This window comes from Myxocyprinus asiaticus, chromosome 29 (assembly GCF_019703515.2).
Source record: "Myxocyprinus asiaticus isolate MX2 ecotype Aquarium Trade chromosome 29, UBuf_Myxa_2, whole genome shotgun sequence".
Lineage (NCBI taxonomy): Eukaryota > Metazoa > Chordata > Actinopteri > Cypriniformes > Catostomidae > Myxocyprinus > Myxocyprinus asiaticus.
Window position 1 is genome coordinate 1,835,270 of NC_059372.1, and position 27,231 is coordinate 1,862,500.

Consider the following 27,231-nt stretch of genomic DNA (forward strand, 5'->3'; position numbering starts at 1 on the left):
CATTTAGAGGTGGGCAGAAACTCATGTGAGTCGTAATGCGGTTGAGCACCTAAACGGTAAAATACTCTATAAATTTCAATGCAAATACCCATCTTGGTGAGGTATTAATGCAAACACAGTCGGTTACGTTCAAAGTGAACATAAAAACCGGGGCAAAAAAAAGCGGATTTGTGTCAAAATATTGGACTTTTTGGTCTAATAATTAGTACCTCTGTTTTGTCGGAATTGAGAAGAAAATTTGAGCTTGCTGCACCGCACGCAACAACAAACCCAGCGTGAGAGAGTCGTGACTCGTGACCAAATGACTCTTTTGAACCGGTCTTTTGCATGAATCACCTGAAAGGAACGGAGGGTGTGAACTCCGGAGCTCAGGTTAGCGGTATGAATCAGTCACTTTCTCAGCGAATCAGCCGTCAGTGTGTTCACAACTGGGAGCGCAGACATTTCAAAATAAGAGTCCCATGTGTATTTCGGGCTTCTTTAAAATTAAAAGTCCCACTTTTGACACTTAGGACAACTGAGGGACTCATACACAACTATTACACAAGGTGCAAACATTCATTGATGCTCAAGAAGACGACACACTACTATATGCATACTATACTTCATGTAAATATCTGCTTATGTAGATTCTGAAGGGCAGTACTAAATAAAAAAAAAGTTTTATCTCTTATATCTGTATAAATTATGAAAGGGGTGTGAACATTGGTGAGACAAATGGGAAATGCACGCTTGTGTATCTTGTGAACTGTAAATACTGTTTATTAAACCTTCGATGAAGGGGTTATCATCTGACTTCCTTTTCTTCGACTTTCTATCTTGTTTCTGAACAACAATCTAAATCGAGCAATTATATGATTTGGTGACTAAAAACAGCCATTTGGCTCCTTAATGTTTCAGTTAAGGAGCCAATGGCTCCCAAGTTATTTCTCAAGTCTGGAGTCCTGTGTAGTCATAAAATCAGAGACCCTCCCCTCGAAATCCTGCGTAATCAGTCCAAAGAAATGCATTTGAGGTGCATATTATTACAAGCTGTAAATGGGTCAGGCTCATTTGTCCACTTGGTATCGGATCACCTGAGTCAGATGTTATTATAAGGTGTAAACGGGTCTTTTCCAGTAGCATTGATTTTTGAAGTTCCTCTCCTTCTAGCACAAATGCAGTGGGCTGCTGTAACTGCATGGGTTGTTTGGGGTCTTGGATATTATGAGTGAATAATTTAAAGGCTCAGCTTCCAGTTGGTCCGCTGTTATGCAACGGTGCAGAAGGAGTCGTCAAAGTGGGCCAGTTCTGTTTTAGCCCTGTCAGTTGAGCCATGTTGACACTTTTTGCAAAGCAAAGTCTTCTTGAAAAAGCAAAAGATGCAGTTGAGGTTTGCATCGTGTCATGCAAAACAGCAACTTGCATGAACTGATGTTGGCATGCAGAATTTGCCTCCGGTGAGAATATTTGTGCAGTTGTTTTTACACACTTTACAAATGTTTCTCTGCCAGTTTTTACGGTCTGTTTGGGATCTGAGAGTTGTTTGTGTTGCCAGTAGTGTTTAGCATAACACAGAGTAACTATTGCTCAAATCCACAATTCAGATTGACTTTACAGCCATTATTCATTTTTATTTTTAATAAAAAGCATTCCTTTAGAACAGTGGTTTTCAACCTTTTTTGATGAACATACGTTTTTGATTTGTTGTTATTTTGGCTTGTTTTCAGTTATAAATATCTAAAACTACCTTAAAACAACGTACATTTACTTTAGCAGCTATACTGCAGAAGATAAAATTGTTATCTGAGAATAAGTCGGGGTACAAGCTGAATAATCGGTTAAGAGCTAATGATTAATCGGTGCAATAATCGCTGAATAGTCGAATAATCATTCTAATAATCGTTAGATTAATCGATTATCAAAATAATCGTTAGTTGCAGCCCTATTGCATAATTGTAAAGTTTTGTTAATAAATTCAGCAGGCTTACAAATCATGAATATGTGACCAAACCTCGTGTTTCTTGAATTCAAGCAGATGGAGGGCTATATTTGGGGCCTCTAAAATAAAAATGCGAAGACAGAAATTAATAATAAAAGTGATATTGTAAATATATTTTACATTTGATTTTTTATAGTTTTAACAGTGGTATTTGTAACAAGACCATAGTAAACACATGGAAGCCTGGATCACTACTGTGGTTAGATGTAACATGATTTCTATAAAACAAACTATGGCATTTTTGTCATTATAAACAGTAGACCTAGAGAATAAATACAAAATATAAACATTTATAAGTTGTAACAAAAGTCAATTATATTCCCTCACTCCCCTAATGTAGCCTGACATATTTAATAGAGCTGAAGTCGTGATATGATAATATTCATTATCAGTCCATTTCTCCCTAATGTACAGTTAGTGTTACGATAGTAAATTCTGTGGCGAATTCAAATGGTTTCCGCTTCTCGCGCCGTGCTTCTCACTAGTTCTTGCAGCGTTGCAATGATCAGAGGTGCACGTTTAAGAGTTCGAGACCGGTCTGCGAGTAAAAACGCACCTGCTTTGCGCTCGCGCTGCTCTGTCCATTGAGCCGTATCCATCTACAGAGCCATACAGGTGCATTGTGCCTCTGCCTATGTATCTGACGCTGCTAAACCAGATACTTCAGATGCGTCGCTCGACTTCAAAATCAGATGAACCACGGGACAAATGCGTACCAACCCGTATAATTGAGAACCAACTGATATACTCCAAGTCTAGATGTTTTAATGCAAAGAGGAACTTGATGATAGATTTGATTATTATGACTGATAAAAGCCCCCCATTCGTAACCTAACGCCCCCCTCTCTACTCATTTTCTCTCAGCACCCCCTGGCATCCTTTGAACACCCCCCTGGGTTAGGTTAGGGTTAGGTAAGTAAATCGTGCATTTCATTTTGTGTTTCTGAATGTGAAGTGTGTGCTCGGTAGAGTTTACCCTGGTGAACACTTTCTTTAGGTGAACCATTTATAGCCTTATAACGACCTGTGGAATAACAGCTATAACCAGGAAATCCAGTGAGACACACACACACCGTTACTGCCAAAAAAAAACCCCAGAAACAAAATGGAGAAACATCCAGGAAAGAAAGTGTGTGTGTCTGTGAGGGAGAGAGATAAAAAGGAGAGTAACTTCAGAAGGTTATGAAGAATCGGAAAGAAGTGTAATTGTTCTGGGGGTCTTGAAGAGGTCGGCAGAGAGTTGTCAGTAATTGGGCGAAATTCCCCACTGGCCGTCTGAATACTCTGGAAAATGTGGTCTGTGTTGTTTGCAGTTCAAACAAGAGTGAAACAGCTTGCGGCTCCATTTCGACCGAGTGTGAGTGAATCTTTCTCCAGTTCTCTGACACCTGCAATGAGTCCCATCAGTTCTGGTTTCCCTCCATGCTGGACTTCCTGGTAGTAATGTGTAGGAGAGTCTATAGGAGAGTCATAAGTCAACCAGTGGAAGACGGGGGGAGTTCCATTATTCTCTAGTCTTAGCCATGTTAGACTTCTAAGTAGCTAAACCATTTAACTTTGTGGGTGTCCTAGTGCCCTTTGAAGACTGGAATGCAGTATTAAGGAAACTAGGCTGCAGAAAACACATGCAGTAACATGTTAGTGGATTCAGCAGCAGTATTTAAAACTATAACACTAAATGTAATGTGTGCAGGTGAACACGCTGATCATTGGATGGCTTGAGTACTCTGATGCAGATTGATGGCGTGCAATGTGTGTTGCTCTTGTAATCTTGGTCAGTCTTTAGGTCATGCTCGCCTTCATGTGACCCGATCATCACTAAGCGTCTAATCTAAACATTCTTTATCCCTTGCGTCTGGCGACGTTGTGTCGTCCCATATACAGTGAGCCCAAAAAGTATTTGGAAAATGGCAGTGTTCCCTGTGGGTTCATATAAAGTCTTAAAATGTCTTATATTCGGTTTTCCAAATTTGAGGTCATAAAAAGTCTTAAATGGCCTTAATTATAAGTTGAAGAGGTGTTAAATTTGAGGACAAAAAGAAAATAATTGCGATTATTAAACTGCAATTGTTGCGATTTAATAAACGTATTGTCTGCGTGTGCTGCGTGCTTCAAAGCGAACGTGGCAGTATTCTTGCTTACTGATTGAGGAATTCAATTGCAAAATGGATTGTTGTGGACTGGTGGCCAATGATAGGCTTATGTTCATTAATAAAAAAAATGATATTGTCTTTTCTCATCTGCCACATTAATTTAATGCATATTAATTATTTAAATCATTTATAATTACTGTGTGTATATATATATATATATATATATATATATAATTATGTCTAACTATTTATAACCAATTATTACAGTATATATTTAATTATTATTATTTGAGGGCCTTTCCCAGCAAATATATATATATAAATATATAGATTAATTTGATGAATTAACCAACATTTGTAATTCATTCTATTAAATGTATTAATTGATTGAGCCCTAATTTTATTCAGTTATTGGCTGTCTTCCAACACCTTATTATTGGTATCAGCAAAATACAATATAAGTCAACCTCTAATTTGTATGTATTGATATATTGGTACATTATATTTTATATATTTAATGCACCATTCTACACCAATTTTATATGATTCAATGTAATTCTTCCATGAAGAGGCCCTGTTTTGCTGATAAGCAGTGTTAAGGACTTGTTGACTGTGTACCACGGCCTGTTTAAGTTAAAGGTGCAATATGTAATATTTTCTGTACTAAAACATAAAATGATCATGTTATCAGAGATTTAGGAAACATGCTAAGTTGAAATACTGGCTTTTCACAAAAACAGTGCTACAGCCAGTGTATTGTACTTTGAAATGTCCATTCCGGGCCAGAATTTCAGTTTGTGTTTTGGCCTATGTGCTCCCGCCTACTGCCCTTTTCCCAATAGTTAGCGGGCAAACAGTGCGCTGGAGCCATGGAAGCCAGCAATACATCTAGCTAACATTGACAGAGTAATACAAAATCCACATGAGATGGTTTATAATTGGCAAACAATAAAAACGTTGCAAACGTATATATTAGCCGATCAACTTACAGTGTAAGGCTCGTCTCTTGCCATTGTCAGTTTGCTCGTTCCTGTTGCGTGTCGTCAACCTGGCAACCCGCGTGAGCTTAGAGTCTGGGGAGGAGGGGGCGGGGGAGACAACTCTCACCAATATTTTCAATTTGGTCTGCGGTACCCATTTTGAACGCTTGATGTCAATGTTACATATTGCTCTTTTTTTTTTTTTTCCTTTTTCTCCCCAATTTGGAATGCCCAATTCCCAATGCGCTCTAAGTCCTCGTGGTGGCGTAGTGACTCGCCTCAATCCGGGTGGCGGAGGACGAATCTCAGTTGCCTCCGCGTCTGAGACGTCAATCCACGCATCTTATCACGTGGCTTGTTGAGCGCGTTACCGCGGAGACGTAGCGCGTGTGGAGGCTTCACGCTATTCTCCGCGGCATCCACGCACAACTCGCCACACGCCCCACTGAGAGCGAGAACCACATTATAGCGACCACGAGGAGGTTACCCCAAGTGACTCTACCCTCCCTAGCAACCAGGCCAATTTGGTTGCTTAGGAGACCTGGCTGGAGTCACTTAGCACGCCCTGGATTCACAGTATGCAAATTTCGTCATCAGCACAGTCCGCGCGGCCTGACCGTGCATGGCTATTTTTAAAATGTTGGCTGTACACTTAGTTCTCTCACCTGGGTGAGGATCACATGTTGTACCACAGCTCTGTATCGCCAGGGGTTCAAAGTTAAATTATACACACACAATCAGATGGTCTCGCTACCAGACAGTTGGTCTTGAATTAATTGTCGCCTTGAAGGGTGTTTGGTGAAACCATTAACCTAACTGCGGCAGATTGTTGGCTGTGCATAAAGCTGGTCTTTGGTGTCTTTGTGGATGCTTTCTTGTAAATCAGTTTTCGTAGCCTGCAGAATGTCTGCTCCAGTAATGTTGCAATTGATGGTAGGTGTGTGTGTGTGTGTGTGCGTGTGTGTAGTTAACACACCTCCCCAGGAAACAAACACTCATCTGTGATTGGTGTTGAAAAGCTTTGCGGAGAGCTGGACCTCATTTCATCATGTTCCGGACCTGTTGATCATTTTGAAGACATCCAAGAGATTTTCTGTTTGTTTGACGACCCTCTTTCACGCCCCTCCCACACCAGACCCACCCTTCTAGAACAAGCCCCACCCCTTCATCACCCTCCATGTCCCTCCTTTACCAGCGTCCCACCCTTGTCTCACAAAGCTCAGAAATGGCAACTTTGCTGTCATTGTCACCCCATTCAAAGTAATTCCACATGAGAGGCTAATTGTCTGACACGCAAGAAAAAATCGTCCCTGATCATCGGCTGTTTTTAAACAATCGGAAGATGTCCGATAATTATATTTATCACCTGATACTGATGTTTGGACGATATAAGAGAGAGCAAACATTTAAAAACAATCCTTTGCCAGACAGCTAATATTAAATACCATTGCATGCGAGACTGGTACAGCTGGTGTTAAAAACCGTCATTCTTAGAGCTGGTACAGGAAATACTTTTCTGTGCACGATGATAGTTGATAGATAGTCTAAAGTATGCATCTTTACCCAAATTAAAAGCATGCATTTAGATGTGTTTTAATAATAGAATATCTTCACCAGTGTCAGATCTTCAGTGTCAACTGCATACTTGACTCATTCAGTCCACATTATCGCCTTAAATGCTAATCAGTATGCAATAATTTCCCCATTTTCTAGAGTGCCTCTGAGATTGCTATTTAGTGGAACACTTCACAGCAACACAGGCAAGTTCTAACGCCTTAGGGAATCCAAGCAGTGCAACTCGACACAGCTCAGCTCTGGCGTTCCCTCCCTAAACGGGCCCCTCTGACGGGATTTAGGGCCCCCCATTCCACTGTAAGCCACAAGCAGTTCCCTCCGCCCCAGTTTTATCAGAGTGTCAACTACGAGCTGGCCGTTCTTTTTCTAGCCAATGCTAAAAACAAGGTCTAAAGTTCAGAGCCTCTGATGAGCAGATCTGGGTCAAGTCTAACATTTGGAAAGCATTTTTTTCCCCCCGGACTGAGACGCAGCTTTGTTCCTTCCATGGACTGCAATTGGTAAGTGTTCAATGTAAAGTCGATTTGACGAAAAATGCTTAGTGTCTTTGGTGTCGTGGGAGAGACACCTCCCTCTTGGAATTCCAGCGGACTCTGGATCAGTGTTTAGAAGCAGTGAAATCTGATCTTAGATCAGTTTTGATTAATTTGGTGAAGTTCAGCTCTAGTTTTCAACTGGAGTCAACGGCGACTAATAGACACGGCGTGGTGGTCTCCAAACCCCGTTGCTCGTTCTACTTCAGCAAGCAGCTGCTGTTCTTCCTGAATTCACTGTTTCGTTAAACATCTGACGTTTCTGGAATAGTCTGTTTTATATCTGATCAAAGACAGTGTATTGTCCTTTCTCTGCTGTGTAGCATGAAATGGTTCCAGAAGAAAACACATGGTATGTTTTGAATAGCAAGCCAACACACTACTCATACTAGTTTTCCAGTATACAGTATGTTTGGTATGCATAGTATGTGAATATTCTGTATGCATGGACTACCCGAGTGACCCAAATGATTGAGTGCCAATATGTGCAGTATAGAACAGAGCACACTGTGTGGAAAATTGTGTCCCACAATGCAATGTAATCGACTTGACCTTCCATTTACAGTGTGATGAATGAACCAGAAGTAGTCTTTTTCTATACTCATTCTAACAATGCAATGCAATACAATACAACTGCTGTTGACCAAAGTGCTTTCCAAATAGTTAAGAAACATAGAAATTTATAAAAAGCATAAAATTAACATACATCGGACATTCAAAGGGTCATTAACACCAGTGTCGCTGCTCAACTTCAAAAGCCACAAAAAACAAAACAAAATAGGTTTTAAGATGAGATTTAAAAGTCTCTATTGTTGCTGTGGATGTAATAGCTAATGGTTCCAGAGTTTGGGAGTAACCACAGAGAAGGCACGATCACCTTTACGTTTTAATTGAGACCGGGGGACAGACAGTAGCATTTGACCTGAAGATCTCAGAGGGCTGGGTAAAGGCTGGGTATTGATACAGGTTTCGGTATTTAATTCGATTCTGATTCAAATTCATTTGGGTATATTTCAGTTAAAATGTACGTTCTGCTTACATATGAAAGGAATTATGCAAACATATATATATTAGTGCTGTCAGTCGATTACATTTTTTAATCACGATTAATCGCATGATTTTCACAGTTAATCGCGATTAATCGCATGATTTTCACAGTTAATCGCGATTAATCGCATATTTTTGAAGTGCTGTAATTTCATTCTAAATATTCTTCTTTTCCTGTCAAAATGTATTTATTTCCTTCTTAGGAAAGAAAACAAAACAGTATGCAACAATATATAATGCTTTATTTATTTGTTTTTTATTTGGTTACCCCATGTGACTCTACCCTCCCTAGCAACCGGGCCAATTTGGTTGCTAAGGAAGCCTGACTGGAGTCACAATATAATGCTTTATTAACATTTTCCAAAGGCAAAGACTTCCACAATAAAATATCACCAATACAAGTAACATTAAACGTTTCCCAAATTGGGAGTTTGACTAATTGAAAGAACTAGTCCCCATTTCATTTCAATGGACATTTAAACTCTCAAACTCTCATCCTCATCAATATTAATCTGCCGGAAGTCTGTGGCTATCCACTTTGCTACAGCAATCGTGAAGCTGCGTGCATGATTCGCGTCAGGGCGTCAACGCCAGTGTCGAGCGCCATTCTGAACTCCACATGAAAAGCGCTTGCAGACAAAAATGTCTCATTCTGCGTTTTGGTTATAGTTAAAATTTGGTGTGCTTCTGTGGGATTTAAAATGTTTCGGTTAAGCACATAATAATGAGAGTGTAGTCGAATGGATTCTTTACCTGATCCGTGGAATGTGTGATTACAATTACATTTTTATTTTTTTTTTGTTTTTGATCAATAACTGACTGTAAAGAACAGAAAGGATATTAAAAGAGACATATGGATTGTGTGGATCTCGTCTTTGGACACACATTACACAAAACAAGTCAAAACAAAAGGATCTCTTTGCTGAACTTCTCAACTACACTACTCAATCACTGCTGAGTCATATCTGAACATTTACCAACCAGTGGCGAATCACAGATTTTTTTAGTTGCTTTGTGTGAAATTTGGTTGCATTATAGAGGGTTATTACGTATTGTGTGAAAGATCGATCTTGGGATTTAAGAACCAAATTAAGATCGTGATGCTCCAGAAAATCTATATATTTACCTAACCCTATTATAATGCCTATATTTGGAACTCCAAAGAATGAATTAAATAATTTATAAATTAAAACTACTTGCTCTTTATTTGGAACAAGACAAACAATGTCAATGTAAGTAAATAAATAAAAATCAACTTGTTTTCAAAAATCAATTTAACCAAAATGCTAAATATAACAGTATGCCACATTTCAGTTTAAAATGTTGTTGACCATTATTATTATTATTATTATAAACTTTGCTCAAGAAACGTAAGATCTTTTCAAAGCAGTGCGACAAAGAAAATAAAACATAAGTAAAAAACATATCCAACGAAAATAAACACTTCTGGAAGAAAATAAGTATCAAATAAATATCACTTCTTGCAAAATAAATAAATAAATGACCGAATTAATGCGGAGTTCATCTTTTGGCTTTCATAATATTCTTTTGCGTGCTTCATTTTGAGGTGATGAAACAGATCGCTTGTATTACGAGTGATTATCGTTGTGCGAACCACAGATGTCGCACCTGTTTTAATAACAAGATCCTCTTCATTTTCTTGACCTGTTTGTGGGTCGTCCCGTTCTGTGGAGATTTCTTTCTCCGTTTGGGGTTTTCCTGGGTCAAAAATGATTAAGTAGCGCGAGTGATCACGTTCTGAGCTCTCCTGTCTCTGGAGCACAAATATCGGACAGCCTGCTGGACAGCAGAGACAGCGCACGCAACAGTCACGTGAATCATTTGCGTGTCAGATGTGAAGAATATTCATCGCTTTTAAAACACCAAACCCGTGATGAAGGTCATTAAATTTGCTTGGGCGGCATCAGAACAATTTTCAATGTCGGAAAAACCCTGTCCATGTTTCTTCAATTCTCTCAGTCTCACGTGAAGCCCCGCCCATTGATAGATAAGCCCATGCTGCACACATGGATATTTACATATTGCGATATACACGATATAGCAAAATCTCTATCGGTTGACACTTTATATCATCACCATGATATATATCGTCATATCGCCCAGCCCTACTTTTGCCGACGTTTCATAAAAGTAATAAGCCATGAAAGGATGTGCACACAGTTATTTTCAACTTGCCTAAGAACATTACTTACCTGTTGTAAAATTACTGTAATGTATGTGTGTTACTGTAATTTTTACCATGGTTATCCCTTTATGCTCTGAAGGTGTTTTTAAAGATTTCCTGTTTCAGTGGCGTGCCCAAAATTAAAGACTTATAACTCAACATGAAAAGTGTTTGGTATCATTGTAAAGAAAACTTCTCAGGTTTTTTTTAATGATATAGATTATGATATATTTTGAGACGCTCAGCCTAAAAAACGCTGAAAAATCACAAACAAATTGAGCCAAAAATTGACTTTTTTTTTCTTATTTTTCTAATTTTACATTATAAATCTATAGGTTTAAATAAGGTGGCTCTGAAAAACTGCTTTTGTTTTGATCCCAATCATGTCAACGGTATCTGAGAAAAATTTTGTTGATATGACAAAGCAATCTAAAGTTATAGCATTACAAAATAATTTGTCATAGTGTCCAAAAATGTCTTCATGTTTCCAAAAGCCTCTCCAAACAAATAAAACATAATAATTGTACATAAGAACTAATTACACATGCAAACACAACAATGACTTGATTTTATGTAATGAGATTTCACAGAATGAGTTTCATTCTGTGTCATTTGAGTCATCATTGAGTCTGTGTCATGTATTTGGCGCCATCTCCTGGTGGTCATATGTAACATTGTGCTTCATGTGGATTATCTAATGATCTATACATCTGATTATCTTGTGTGTGGACTCGTTTGAAAGATAATTGCCAACTCTTGATAATAAAAAAAACACATTAATAAATCACAATAAACCTTTTTTCTGCCAAATAATATATTAACTGTACATGCAGACTGTAGGTGCATTAATGTGGAATTCAAGTCATGTTTGGTCACAAATGTGCCTGTTGATTATTTTTTAATCTAATAATCTGATAATTACGTGTACTGTGTTACTTCCGCCTTATTGTCGATTTTTGATAAATTGAGTTGCCTAATTGTGGCAGCCCTAGTATATTTTGGCTACTTTACAATAGCTTTAAAGGTGGCTCAACCAATCAGATTTCAGAGACAGAATATTTTATAACTAGTTTTATCACATGTGTGGTGGCATGTTACCATTTACTGCTTTTTTTTCTACTTAAACATTGTGGTGTTTTGTCAACACTCTGTCTAGCATTGATTGAACTTCTCTGTGTAGAGCTCTCTGTGTACCTTTTAATTCATGTGATCTCTGAGTTCAGCATGACTCTCATTAATTCTTTACGTTCAGTCGTATGGACACACAGACCCTCTTGAACGCTGTTTGTGGTGCATAAGAGGCCGTGCTGATCTGTGTCACGTTGACCAGTTGCTGTTATTTACTGCTCAGAGTTTTCCAAAGAATTCCACATGTTGTTGCTCATTTCACATGGCAATAGGTTTGCTAATCATAATAGAGCTCATTTGTACGGGAAAATTGAAAATAATCTTCCGGGAGAAAAACAAATCAGCTTATTTTAATGTTTTGTAATTTCCTTAGCTGCATAACATTCTTTAGATGAAATATCTGTGTTTTATAAACCGTTTTGTTCTCTGGCGGGCGTAGTCTTTCCATTCTCTCTTGGAAGACTTCAATGTTTTGCACTGTCCACATTTTTAGAAACAACTAGTTGAAACTGGCTGTGTGTGATCAACTCTTCAGAATAATATTCTCTGTTTCAGGAAAATGTAATCTGGTTTATTCTGAAAGAAAAGAGAAGTGAATCTTGGATATTAAAGTATCTTATAATGAACTCTTTAAGTGTGAACAGCATCACCTCAAAATTCAGCATTCTCATCTCGTGACTATTACACAATTCTTCCTCAACATTAGAATTAACAGGAAATTATCAAATCTAATGGGGTGAATCTCACAAAGTCTGCCAGAACATCCAGGACTGGGTTACATTTCATATATATATATATACACACACACACGCACTGTTAAGTGAAAAAAAAAACATTGTCATTATGGCAGTATAATATATTTGTATTATTATTAAAATATTATTTAAATCTTCAGGTAAATTCATTAATAATATATTGTATTTTTAGATCTTATTTTTTTATTATTATTTCTTTATTATTTTGTATTTAATAATAGATTAATGTTATTATTATAAATTGAGTGAATTTATTTTATTATTTAATTACATATTTATTATTATTTTGATAAAACATATTTTGTCTGGGTTAATGTGAATTATATATATATTTTTTTCATGTTACAGTAATATGAATATGGGGTGGTGGGGGAGTGGGGGGGTACTTAAATGTCATGAAAGTATTGCCACAATACTAAAAAATTAGACATTTGTTTTATTTAATATGTAATTTCATATTATTTTTTTCTCTTGGTTTTTAGGGTGAAATGCAACCCAGAGATTTCTAGGTGATGATAAATCTTGATTGCTTTTTCAGTGCCTGCTTTCGTCTTTAACTTGAATATCAAAACAAACTCACAATTACATTCTACGATTGAGTGACCCGGCCTATCCAGAGTGTTTCTAGGGTGCAGAATTGATATCAGTGCAGCTGCACAATCCTGGACGAGCCCCCACAACGAACGCTTTCCAAAGCTCTCGTAGAATGTGTTGACAGCTGTGTTTGCTGATGAAAAAGGAATCTGAAGAACAACAATAGCTTGTACTGCCTTGTTCTCTCTTTTCTCAACCATAAATACTTGTATACTGATGCACATGCACACTGCGTACATACAAAACACATGTAATTGCATGTGTGAGTTTGTGCATGTTAATGAGTATGTTCAAGTGCTGTATCTTTCCCGCTGTTGGTTGTCTCCTGTCCTCACTGTGTGGTAAACAAGATGATTGCTTCCAGGAAGATCTCACACACACACACACACACGCACACACACACATACACACTGCTGTAGCTGTTACTAATGCTTTCAACGTCACTATTCATGGAAATTATATTGAAATGAATGCTGTTATACAGCTGCACTTTTTCTCCCTCATATTTTCTTCTTTCCCATATTTATCTCTCCCTTTCTATGACCTTTGACCTGTTAATCCTCATTTAATTATGCACTGCTGTTCTGTAATTGTATCTTCACTCACTGCAACATTCATTATTCCTACACACACACACACACACACACACACAGGAGTGTGAACAACAGTGGACAGATGGACAGATTAGATAATGTGTCATGTTTTTGGATGCATTTGAGGATAGAATAGAATTGAATAGAATAGAAATAGGATAGAACTGGATATAATCAGAAACAACCGGATCAGATAGGATTAGATCAAATAGGATAGCTAGAATAGGATAGAATAATAAAAAAATAGAAATGGGATAGAATAGGATGGAACAAATTACAACAGGATCAGATAGAAATGGGATGGAATAGGATAGAACTGATTACAGCAAGGATCAGATACAGACTGGATCATATAGGATAAAATAGAAATTGGATAGAATTGAATATAACAGGATCATATAGAAATGTGATCGGATAATATTGGGTCAAATTGAATAGAATAAAAATGGGATGGAATAGGATAGAACTGATTACAACAGGATCAGATAGAAATAGGACAGAATAGGATTGGATCGAATAGGATCGAATAGAGTTGAATATAACAGGATCAGATAGAAATGGGATTGGATAAGATTGGATCAAATAGAATAGAAAATATATAGAATACAACAGGATCAGATAGAAATGGGATCAGATGGAATTGGATCAAATAGGATAACATAAAAATATACGATAGTATTGAAAATAACAGGATAAGATAGAAAGGGGATTGAATAGGATTGGATCAAATAGAATAGAACAGAAATAGGATACAATTTAATGTAACAGAATCAGATAGTGATAGAAACAGGATTGAATCAAATTGAATGGAATAGATGGAATAGGATAGAATTGAATACAACAAGATCAGATAGAAATGGGATTGGATTGGATTATTTAGGATAGTGTAGAAAGCAGATAGAAATAAATACAAAAGGATCAGATAGAAATAGGATCAGATGGGATTGGATCAGATATGATCAAATAGAAATAGGATAGAATTGAATACAACAGGATCAGATTGAAATAGGACTGGAAAGGACTGGATCAAATTGAAGAGAATAGAAATAGGATGGAATTGAATATAACAGGATCAGATTGAAATAGGACTGGAAAGGACTGGATCAAATTGAAGAGAATAGAAATAGGATGGAATTGAATATAACAGGATCAGATTGAAATAGGACTGGAAAGGACTGGATCAATTTGAAGAGAATAGAAATAGGATGGAATTGAATGTAACAGGATCAGATTGAAATAGGACTGGAAAGGACTGGATCAAATTGAAGAGAATAGAAATAGGATGGAATTGAATGTAACAGGATCATATAGACAGAAATTGATCAATTAGGATTGAATAGAAATAGAATAGAATTGAATGTAACGATCATATAGAAATAGAAATGGTTTAATAAGGATTGAATAGAAAATAGGAGAGAATTGAATACAACAGGATCAGATAGAAATAGCTTTGGATAGGATTGGATCAGATAGAATAGAAATGTGATTGAATTGAATATAACTGGATCAGATAGAAAAAAGACTGGAAAGGATTGGATCAAATTGAAGAGAATAGAAATAGGATGGAATTGAATATAACAGGATCATATAGAAATAGAAATTGGATTAATTAGGGAAAATAGGAGAGAATTTAATACAACAGGATCATATAGAAATAAAAATGGGATCGGTAGGATTGGTTCAGATTGGATAGATGGAATAAGGATAGGATTGATTAGGTTTGGATGCAATAGAATTTAACAATAGAATGGAAAAGCTTGAGTTGGTGGCAACCTTGTTGTGGATGTAAGATCAATTTACTGTTTCTGTTAGGTGCTATTCATTGAGCTCTCTCTCTCTCTCTCTCTGTATCATTCATATGTAATAACTGATGTGTTTATCAAAACATACTAACCTTTTCATGCGTAGATTCTGTGACTCAGTCACTGATTGCTTAGCCAATCGCGGCTCTCGTCTTTGTTGGTGATTCATCAGTACAGCGTTGCATATGTGAAATGAATCAGTAGATCAGGTGTCGAGACCATGAACACACCGTAACGTGGAAAAAGCTGTACTAGTGTTGATTGTTTTGTGAGATTGACGTGATTTCTCACCGTCTGTGTTGACAGTGATGGATTCCATGGCCGTAAGCACGTCTGCGACGGGTCAGGATGAGTTTGACCGGAACGCGCCGCGGATCTGCGGTGTGTGTGGCGACAAGGCCACCGGATTCCACTTCAACGCCATGACCTGTGAGGGCTGCAAGGGATTCTTCAGGTAAACATCTCACCTGCACAGCTGCCTGTTTAAAGACCAGGATTAGACTACTCACATGTGTAGAGTCAGGTTAAATTAAAATAGACTTTTCAGATGACTTTCATTCTTCTCTTGAACACAATAGATGTTTTGAAGAATCTTTCTTTCAGTTACGAGACATGAGAACAAATGGGTCATTCCATGTCAACTCGACTAGAGGTCGCCAGCTCAAAATTGTGTTTTTGAATATTTTTTTTAACTGGTGAAAGAAATACATCGATTAGTACTCTAACTGAAGAGCCACGTGTGTCGCTTATTCTTAATAATGGTGTATTTTTGGACTCTAAAAGTGGACATTTTGACATTTTGACAATGGTACATTTCTAGTTTTTTAACACTATTTGTACTTCAGACTTTTGTTTTGTTGGACAACAAAAACTAGCTTCATACCATGTGACCCACGTTTGGTTTTCGACCATTGAAAATGTGTGAAATTTACATATAGAGCCACATTGAGAGCCCCATATCTCTGGGATTTAACCATATAGGGTCTTAAAAATCAAGTTGCAAAAAGAAAAGTTTGTTGTGAACCAGAATCTAAAAGGATATTAAGATATCTTTAATACTTCTGGAGTTATAGACACTCAGACTTTGGAAAAATGACACAAAATTGTGTTTTTTCCCATTTTTGGACTCTTACCTTTGACGTATAATGCAACGAGAGGTGCTGAAGTCAACTGCTTTTAGAAATAGATCTACCTATCTCTGTGTAAAAATAAAATAATGATGCTGACACCTTTCTAAGGGTGTTTTTTTGACCTGTAGTTTTGCTCCAAATTCAAAGGCGAAAATTGTCATTTTTACCCGCCTCTACAAAATAATGGATTACTCGGTAAATATTGGTCCGTGGCAATTCATATTTTGGCTTTAATTATTATTTATGTTTAACTTTCATCAGAAAAAGTATGAACAAAATCTAAAATTTCAGCCAGGGAAGTTTCTGTCATTTGTTTGATTTGACATGGAATAACCCCAATGTACTTTGGTTTCAGTGACGTCAAATTTGTCACATGTTTTAATGCAAGTTTGAAAATGTGCATGCATGAATGAGATTTGCAAGATACAGAGAGTTTTGGGTCTGTTCCTCACACAATGTTACCATATCACTTCAGAAAACTTGAAATGTAGCACAAGAGTCAAATGGACTTCTTTTAAAATTGTTATGGTGCTTTTTTAGCCATTTTTGGAACTTGACAGTCCCTGAACACTGTATGCTTTATTTTTATTGAAAAGAACCATGAGAAAGTTCTTCAAAACATCTTCATTTGGGTTTCAAAGAAGAAAGAAAACATAGAAACATCAAATATGTTCTAACGTTTGTCACTTCGAGCATCTTTTTTGCTTTTAATGAGGAGAGAAGAATTACTTGACGCTGGAAACTGGTTAGGACGCTGTTCATTTTGTCCTGTAAATCCACCCGAAGGTCAGTCGTTCATCCGTGACCATCAGAGCAGACGGGTTTGCTATTCTGGAGAGGGTTTCTCGCACTAGAGGAACGCTGATGTCTGTAATTCATTAGAACTATTGTTTTATAACTGTGCTGATAAATATCTGCCAGATGCTTATGTAACTTAATGGTTTTATAGTTTGTTTTAGTTTGTCTACTGGTCTGAGAGCAGATTAGTAGTTTCATTCAAAATGACTAAGACTGGAAAAGGGCTGTGGTGCTCGATTCACACTGACGCAGATAAAATAAAGTTTTACCTTCATGCATGACTGCAGCTGAACTCCAGAAACACGCGGGTGGAGTTTTAAAAATGGCAGATTTAGGATTGTTTCTCATGCTTTTCTGCTTGCTTTTCCATCTAACGTGTCTTAATAGAATTGCTTCATGTTGTCCCAAACCTATACGACTTTCTTCTGTGGAACACAAAAGGAGAATATTTGAAAAATCCGCTCGTGGCTCTTTTGGCAAAAAACAAAAACAAAAAATCTGCATTATTCAGACATATTATAAGTTCTTCGCGTGTCTGAAGTGGGTGTTGGCCAACGAGAAGACACCAGAAAAAACGTGCTTCTTCTTTATTGTATTGTAATAACAGACGCAAGTTTTCAGAACAGACAAAAAAAGAGAAATAACATTCAGCACCAAGGGGATTAAACAAAAGTGCCAAAATAATTCATATAGGCTCATAAAAATAGACATGGATATGGAAGGAATAATTAGCTTCAATGACGACTAATAAATCATAACAAGTGTACAGAGACAGATAAATAACAGGGCTATGGAGTCGTGTTATACCAAAAGTTATAAAGACACACATTCTTAGGTGGACAGAGTTTTTATTTTCATTTTTATATTTTTCTCCCCAATTTGAAATGCCCAATTCCCACTACTTAATAGGTCCTCATGGTGGTGCGGTTTATCCGGGTGGTGGAGGACGAATCTCAGTTGCCTCCGCTTCTGAGACCGTCAATCCGCGCATCTTATCACGTGACTCGTTGTGCATGACACCGCGGAGACTCACAGCATGTGGAGGCTCATGCTACTCTCCACGATCCACACACAACTTACCACACGCCCCATTGAGAGCGAGAACCACTAATCACGACCACGAGGAGGTTACCCCATGTGACTCTACCCTCCCTAGCAACCGGACCAATTTGGTTGCTTAGGAGACCTGGCTGGAGTCACTCAGCACGTCCTGGATTCGAACTCGCAACTCCAGGGGTGATAGTCAGCGTCAATACTCGCTGAGATACCCAGACCCCCCCAGAAATGTACTTTTTTCTTATTTGACATTATATACTGTATCTCTGGGTTTAAATAAGGTGGCCCCGAAAAACTGCTTTTGTTTTATTCCCAATCATGTCAGCTGTATCTGAGAATCGTTTTGTGTTGATACGACAAAGCAATCAAATATAACAGGACGTGTGTATCGCAAAAACTGGATGGAAACTGAACCAGAATTATGGTTGGGCGATATGGCTACAAAAAATATATATATCTTGATATTTTTCAGCCTATTGATGATATTTGATATATCTGTATATATCAATCAGTAATTAAGTGTTTATAGAATGCTATTCTGAGATGCGGGTTGGCGCTGTTTTGGCGGCACGAGGGGGACCTACACAATATTAGGCATGTGGTTTTAATGTTGTGGCTGATCGATGTGTGTGTGTGTATATATATATATATATATAGCAGGGTCAGAAATTAAGGTGGGCTTGGGGCAAAAAATCCACAATAAGTTACAGTAATGGTGATAGGCATGTCTTTGGGCAGAATGGCTTTCACTGCAGATGGCACATGAGTGAATGGGCACTTTAGAGTATTTGGGTAGATTTGACTCCATTTGTAGACTAATTAAACAAAACAAAAAATTGCATGATATGGTCTTTGAAATTTTCTCTACACGAACGATCGTACAGATGTAGGTAAATTTGCACCAGCTTGCTAATAAATCTACACACCGGTGTGTTCTTGTTGACTGATTTTGAGTGACTGAACAACATAAACAGAATGAGCTGTCGCATTGTTAGGTGGAGCTCCAGGTCACCGATGACATGAACCAATGGGGGTAAGATATTGAGCAGTCGGTTCAGATATTGAGATGTTTTCCTAAAAGTGCGAGCTGTTACAGACCACCAAAACAAATGCAAAACCACCGTCTTTTTGACCAGATCTTGTTCTAAATGACGTCACACCCGTTCGTTCTTCTATTTCATTTTAAATATATTTGGGCCTTTAGGGTTAGCTCTGGGACTCGGAAGAACCACAGTGAGAGCCATTATCTCCAAATGGAGAACACTTGGCACAGTAGTGAACCATCCCAGAAGTGGCCGACCTTCCAAATTTCCTCCAGGAGCACAAAGACGACTCATCCAGGAAGTCACAAAAAAGCCAAGGACAACATCCAAGAAACTGCAGGCCTCTCTCGCATCAATAAAGCTCACTGTTCATGACTCCACCATCAGAAAGACACTGGCCAAACATGCCATCCATGGAAGAGTGGCGAGGCGGAAACCACCGCTAACCCAGAAGAACATTAAGGCTCGTCTGAATTTTGCCAAAACACACCTTGATGATCCTCAAATCTTTTGGGAGAATGTTCTGTGGACTGATGAGTCGAAAGTGGAACTGTTTGGGAGACGGGTCCCGTTACATCTGGAGTAAATCAAACACAGAATTCCACAAAAAGAACATCATACCTGCGGTCAAGCATGGAGGTGGGAGTGTGATGGTGTGGGGATGCTTTGCTGCTTCAGGGTGACTTGCAATAATTGAGGGAATTCCGGTCATCAGTCCGTGAGTTGAAGCTCAAGCACAACTTAGACAATGATCCAAAGTATAGGAGTAAGTCCACCTCTGAATGGCTCAAAAGAAGCAAAATTAAAGTTCTGGAGTGGCCTAGTCAAAGTCCTGACTTGAACCCGATTGAGATGCTGTGGCAGGACCTTAAACGAGCAGCTCATGCTCAAACCCTCCAATGCACAGCGTTGTGAAAGTCTGATCTCCAGTTACCGGAAGTGTTTGGTTGCAGTTGTTGCTGCTAAAGGTGGCACAACCAGCTATTAAGTTTTAGGGGGCAGTTAGTTTTTCACATGGCTGATAAAGGTGTTAAATAACTTTTTTTTGCTTCAATAAAAATATATATATATTTGAAAACTGTATTTTGTGTTTACTCAGGGTGCCTTTGTTTTATATCTCGTTTGAAGATCTAAAACAATTTAGTATAAAAATAAAATAAAATAAAACCCCAGAAGAAATCAGGAAGGGGGCAAATACTTTTTCACAGCACTGTTTATATATTTATAACATCTGATAAAGTTCTCACAGTTCTATTCTAAACCATGTTATACACGATCAAATCAAATATGATTTTATTTAATTGACGTTTTTTTAATAATAGAATGACGTCTGAATCTGGAACTTTTATTTTGGCGGGAAACTAAAAGTGTGTATTTTACAGTTACAGTCGGTTTACTTTCACCCCTTTTGTTTAACGTTTTTATATTTGTATAATAAGTCGTCGCGGTTAAAATGTTTTTGAACTGTGCGAATGCTTGAACCTGCAACACGCAAGTGTTCACAATGATGGAAAACCACTCTGAAAGTGCTGAAAACAGCGCATCACAAGCCACGCGGCATGTGATCATTCAATTAAATCGCAGTTTTTTTGTGGTTTAATTAAAACGTTTGACGATATCTTGATTGTTATGTTACATTTGATTGTGCTGCTCTTAATGACTGTCTCTTTAAGAAAATCAAAAATGCTTAATTTTAGATCGCCATGATATTTGAGAGCTGTGCAAAGATTATCAGTGAATAATTACCTCAATGTTTTTCATCATATGACACCTGAAAATACTGATTGATTTAAACATGTTCACTTTAGTGAAATGAAACGCTCTGTGTCATCAGTGTGACGTGTTTGATTGGAGTCGATCATGTAATCGTTATCAGTGTTAAACGAATGCTTGTTTGCTCTGTTCGATAGGTTTGTTTACGTGTGTTTACAGATGATAGTGAGATGTTTACTGTAAACACAGCTGCTGTGTGTTCGTAGATGATTGTTGAGTCTATTTTGTGTGCTAATAAAATAAGTGTTTTGTTTTTTATTTTTAATAGGTATAGGAATCATAAGGAATGTTCTTATCATCTCTTGTTCCATTAACGATTCTTTTAGTTCTTTTAAAGAAAAAATATTGGGAAATGTTTGTGTATCTTAAACTACACATTGTCATGTCAACCGCCATCCAGTAATTACTCTGATTGAAGTTTTACAAGCCTCAGTATGCAAAATACATTAAAAACTCTAGCTCATAAGAGTGTGGATTCAAAAGAACCAACTCAAAAGAATCATTTGTTCAGGAATCAGACTACAAAGGCCGTGCTGTATGTTTCGCGCTGTTGATTCAAAAGAACCGACTCATAAGAATCATTTGTTCAGGAATCAGATTACACGGGCCGCGCTGTATGTTTCGCGCTGTTGATTCAAAAGAACCGACTCATAAGAATCATTTGTTTGGGAATCAGACTACACTGGCCGCACTGTATATTTCACGCCGTAGATTCAAAAGAACCGACTCATAAGAATCATTTGTTCAGGAATCGGACTACACTAGCCATGCTGTAAGTTTCGCGTTGTTGATTCAAAAGAACCGACTCATAAGAATCATTTGTTTGGGAATCAAACCACACTGGTCGCGCTGAATGTTTCGTGCTGTTGATTCAAAAGAACCGACTCAAAAGAATAATTTGTTCAGGAATCGGACTACACTAGCCATGCTGTAAGTTTCGCGTTGTTGATTCAAAAGAACTGACTCATAAGAATCATTTGTTCAGGAATCAGACTACACTGGTCGCGCTGAATGTTTCGTGCTGTTGATTCAAAAGAACCGACTCATAAGAATAATTTGTTCAGGAATCGGACTACACTAGCCATGCTGTAAGTTTCGCGTTGTTGATTCAAAAGAACCGACTCACAAGAATAATTTGTTTGGGAATCAGACTACACTGGTCGCATTGAATGTTTCGTGCTGTTGATTCAAAAGAACCAACTCAAAAGAATCATTTGTTCAGAAATCGGACTTCATTGGCCATTCTGTAAGTTTCGCGTTGTTGATTCAAAAGAACTGACTCATAAGAATCATTTGTTCGGGAATCAGACTACACTGGCCGTGCTGTATGTTTCGCGCTGTTGATTCAAAAGAACTAACTCACAAGAATCATTTGTTCAGGAATCGAACTACACTGGTTGCACTGTATATTTCACGCCGTAGATTCAAAAGAACCGACTCACAAGAATCATTTGTTCAGGAATCGGACTACACTGGTCGTGCTGTATGCTGTAGATTCAAAAGAACCGACTCAAAAGAATCATTTGTTCAGGAATCAGACTACACAGGCCGCGCTGTATGTTTCGCGCTGTTGATTCAAAAGAACCGACTCATAAGAATCATTTGTTTGGGAATCGGACTACACTAGTTGCGTTGAATGTTTTGTGCTGTTGATTCAAAAGAACCGACTCAAAAGAATCATTTGTTCAGGAAGAGGTAGTCATGGTGATTTGTTATAATAACTGGAATTAATAATTGAATAACGTTGTGGCTTTTAAATGAAAGTTGTGTATGATTGTTGTAAAATGTACGATGAATGCATTTAAAATTTGGCATTTATGTATAATGTTAATTCTCTCTCTCTCTCTCTGCCAGGCGCAGTATGAAGCGTAAGGCGAGCTTTACCTGCCCGTTCAACGGAAACTGCACCATCACCAAAGACAACCGGCGTCACTGTCAGGCGTGCCGTCTGAAACGCTGTGTGGACATCGGCATGATGAAAGAATGTGAGTGAGATTTTCTCAGCCATCATGTGACATCTGTGTTACACACATTTTTGGACTTCAGCTCAGTTTCAATGACATCACATCCCTTAAAGCACAGGGTCACGACCCCAACCAGAGCTCTCTTAGGGGTCACCAAGCCGACTCGACATGGCATTGTGTTTTCGAGACACGGCGTCATTTCAAAGGCAGTTCCATTCAATTGTGCTGTGTAGCTGTTTTAAATTCAAGAGCGCGTCCCGTGTGAACGACCCCTAATATATTCAAAAGAATGCAGCACCTGTCAGAATGACAATTCACTGTTTTCCGAATTTCATAAAAACAACCCTTGGGACATGAAATTGCCAAAAGTTGAACAAACACTCCGGTGTGCTTTGATTTAAAAAAAAAATAAAATAAGAATGTTCTTAGGAAAGTTCCTAAGTGCTGTTTTGGGATGTAAGACAACTGTGAGGTTATTCTAACTTTAAAATGTTATTTACGACAATTTTTGAGAATTTGAATTCTTACGTTTTTTCTTAAGATCTTAATAAAATAACAACCGTTTTTCTGGCTTTTTTTTGGAATTACAAAATATTCGTAACTTTTTTTTTTCTTAAGTTTGAAATTAAGAAGAAAATGGTCTACGTTATTTTTCAAATATCTTCTAGTGGTCGACTGATTTATCGGCAAAGCCAATAATGGTAATTAAGAAGAATTTTCTTCTAACGAACGTTTCGTAAATCCGGCCCCTGTTTTGCTATATTCTATAAAATAACATTTATGGATGAAGTGCATAAATTTCAGTGATTTTTACTGGGGGAATTTGTACATTTAATAGCTAAATTTGTGTGATCTTTATTATGTTTATGTTATTTTTGGAGTATCAACTAGTGGCTGACAGATATATCGCCAAAGCCAAGATATCGGCCAATATTTTGTATTTTTAAATTATCGGCCGATGCATTTCCCTGTTTGGCCGGTTAGTTTTGCGAGCGGCAACGTCGCCGACAATCGCCTGCTTAGATGTAAATGAGCTGTCAGAGACACTTAAACGACCAATCGCAGTTTGCTTTGTTGTTGCGTTTCATCATGTTACCACAACTATAGTCCGGTCTATTTTAACCCTTTAAGCTCTGAAGGTGTTTTTAAAGATTTCCTGTTTCAGTGGCATACCCAAAATTAAATGCTTATAACACGAAAAAAAAAAATAGTTTGGTATCATTTTAAAGAAAACTTTTTTTTTTTTTGAATGATATAGATTATGATAAATTATAAGACTCTCAGCCAAAGAAACTGCTGAAAAATCAAACCAAAAATGTTCTTTTTTTCTTATCTTTTTATTTGACATATGTCTGGGTGTAAATAAGATAGCTCCAAAAAACGTATTTGTTCCCATTCATGTCACGCATATCTGAGTAAAAGGTTGTGTTGATATTACAAAGCAATCAAAAGTTATAGCATTACAAATATTATTTATCATAGTGTCCAAAAACGTCTCCATGTGACCAAAAGCCTCCCCAAACAAATAAAACATAATAATTGTACATAATAACTAATTACACAACAATGACTGAAGGTTTGCTCTCTCTCCAAAGCATGCAGTCATGAGTAATGAGATCTCATTCAGTTTCATTCTGTGCCATCTGAGTCATCATTGAATCTGTGTCATGTGCTTGGCGCCATCTCCTGGTGGCCATATGTAATTACAGTGAACAATGCTCTCTGCCCATATTTGGATGACTTCCACCTCTAGTTGCTGCGATCTGAATCCTAATACGATTGGTTGACACTGGACAATGTACTACACCATGTCCGATGAAGTCATCTGATCCAGGAAAGCTAACGTGTTTTAGCCAGATAGCACATTATGTGTTGTGTGCACATTGTGCTTCATGTGAATTATCGAATGACCTATGCATCCGATTATATTGTATGCGGGCTCCTTTGCTCTAAGTAATCTGTTTATTTTTTTGTGAAGTTATAAGTGAAAATGCAGCTTATAAGCAACGCCTGCTACATGTAACATGTATGTCAAAGACATATACTTAGCTATTACTCGCTATATTTTTGTCAGTGAGTAAAACAAATAGGCTGGTTGTATTCTACTCTTTGAGAGCTTTCCAGTGACATGTGACACATGGCATGACACCGAGGTTAAAGGGTTAAACAGCACCGCAGGCTCAAAAAAGTATAATGCAAATAAAAGTTCATTTAAATTTTAGCAAATGTATGTACTATCATTAACTGTCCACTTCGTAAAGTAATAGCAGAACTGATGATGATTGCATTAGCAAACACCACTAATAAATATTTCTACTTTATTTAAATGTACAAATAGTATTTACATCTAATAAAAAACACATATTGACCAACAGGTTCTCTCATGTGAGCACAGTTCACCCGGGGGGAAAAACTCGGCGTGTATTTTGAAGTGTGTAACTGAGAGAGAGAACGATGGCCAACAATGATGCTTTTTCTCCGTGTAGTTGCACAATGAGTCGACCCAGATTTTCATTCAGACGTAGGGTGGGAGTTGTGTGTGAGGCAGATCGCTACTTTAAGAGAAAACGGATACAATTGAGGCATAAAAGAGCCTCTTTGTGTGCGTTATGCGGTCGGCTTAGGACAACAGGTCAGAATTGTGTTGTAGCTTTGTGTGAGCCAATGAGACGTTGATCTCACCCTTTAGAACATTGTGATGTCAAGACATTCTAGAACATTGCGATAAACAATAACAATTCTCCTACTTTTATATCACTCTGTCTCTGATTGGCCCGTCACAAGGATTCGTTAAATTGACGTTTAAATCATTTGATTGGATAATTGAATAAGTCTAATCTGTTTTTTTGCTGTTGGAACTGTTTAATGTAAACAAGTTAATTCTTTAATAGCCTGAAGCATCTTTGCAGAATAACGCTGTCAAATTCATTCCAGCTTACAGTGCAAAAAGTCAATTAAGTGATGCTTATTTTTTTGTACGAATCTATTAAGTTAATCAAAAATTATGTAAAAAAATGCAATTCAAACAGAATAATTACTGGAATACATCTCTGTTATGATGAACATGTTTTAAGTTTCTGAGTTCAGAGTCATTTTGATATTTTTCAGGGGCTTAAAGTACAAATTGTCATGTGGTGTAACTGTCCGGTGACGGTAAAAAACTATAAAAGGCTCATGAAAAGCGGATTTTTTTTTTTTATTGTTTTTTAAAAGTATAATACATTTTTTTTTTAAACCTTGTCTGCCAAATCAATGTCAGGTGGTGTAACCAACATACAGGTAGTCATTATGTTGTCATGTGACAAAAAGCACAAAACACAGAGGACGCTCCTGACTAATTGTAAATTGTTTATAAAATATCAGATATTTTGTCTTTTTTTATTTTTATGGGGTCAAACGGAGTAACCCTGGGAAAACTTCTTGATATTCGTGACTCAAAAAACCTTTTCCATGAAAAATATGTTTGAAAGCTTTTATTTCTGAGTTCAGAGTCATTTTGATATTTTTCTGGGGCTTAAAGTAAAAATTGTCATGTGGTGTAACCGTCCGGTGACAGTAAAAAACAATAAAAGGCTCATGAAAAGCTGGATTTTTGTTTAAAGAAATTGTGTTTTAAAGTATTATAAAACATTTTTTAAAACTTGTCTGCCAAATCAATGTCAGGTGGTGTAACCAACATACAGGCAGTCATTATGTTGTCATGTGACAAAAAGCACAAAACACAGAGGACTAATTGTAAATTGTTTAAAGAATATCAGATATTTTGTCTTTTTTTATGAAATGGCACTTTTTGGGTCAAATGGAGTAACCCTGGGAAAACATCTTGATATTCATGACTCAAAAAACCTTTTCCATGAAAAATATGTTTGAAAGAGTTCAAAATCATTTTGATATTTTTCAGGGGCTTAAATTCAAAATTGTCATGTGGTGTAACCGTCCGGAGACAGTAAAAAACAATAAAAGGCTCATGAAAAGTGGAATTTTTGATATAAAATGTATGAAACGAACATGGACACAAAGACTACATTTCCACAGACATGACGTGTTTTAAGCCAGATATTTAAACGATTCACATTTTTATCACCTCACATAATCTCATTTGTGGATGACCCTAAACACTGTTAAAAACAAGACACATTTACATGAAGCAAAAATGTGAAAGATATCAAGTTTATTTGACACTTTTGCAATTTTGCAATTA

At 37.3% G+C, this 27,231-nt stretch overlaps 1 protein-coding gene across 3 annotated transcripts in view; it reads left to right on the forward strand.

The window, feature by feature from the left end:
- Positions 1 to 27,231, forward strand: part of LOC127420284 (vitamin D3 receptor A) — a 77,388-nt gene that overhangs the window by 27,146 nt on the left and 23,011 nt on the right. The window contains exons 1-3 of one of the 3 annotated variants that reach the window (XM_051662451.1): positions 3,237 to 3,338; positions 15,573 to 15,720; positions 22,921 to 23,051. In XM_051662451.1, the coding sequence (XP_051518411.1) occupies positions 15,575 to 15,720; positions 22,921 to 23,051 (277 nt within the window). In that variant the 5' untranslated portion in view covers positions 3,237 to 3,338; positions 15,573 to 15,574. Of the gene's footprint in view, positions 1 to 3,236; positions 3,339 to 6,939; positions 7,130 to 15,572; positions 15,721 to 22,920; positions 23,052 to 27,231 lie in introns of those variants that run through there. The other 2 variants (XM_051662450.1, XM_051662449.1) reach the window with 2 other exon arrangements.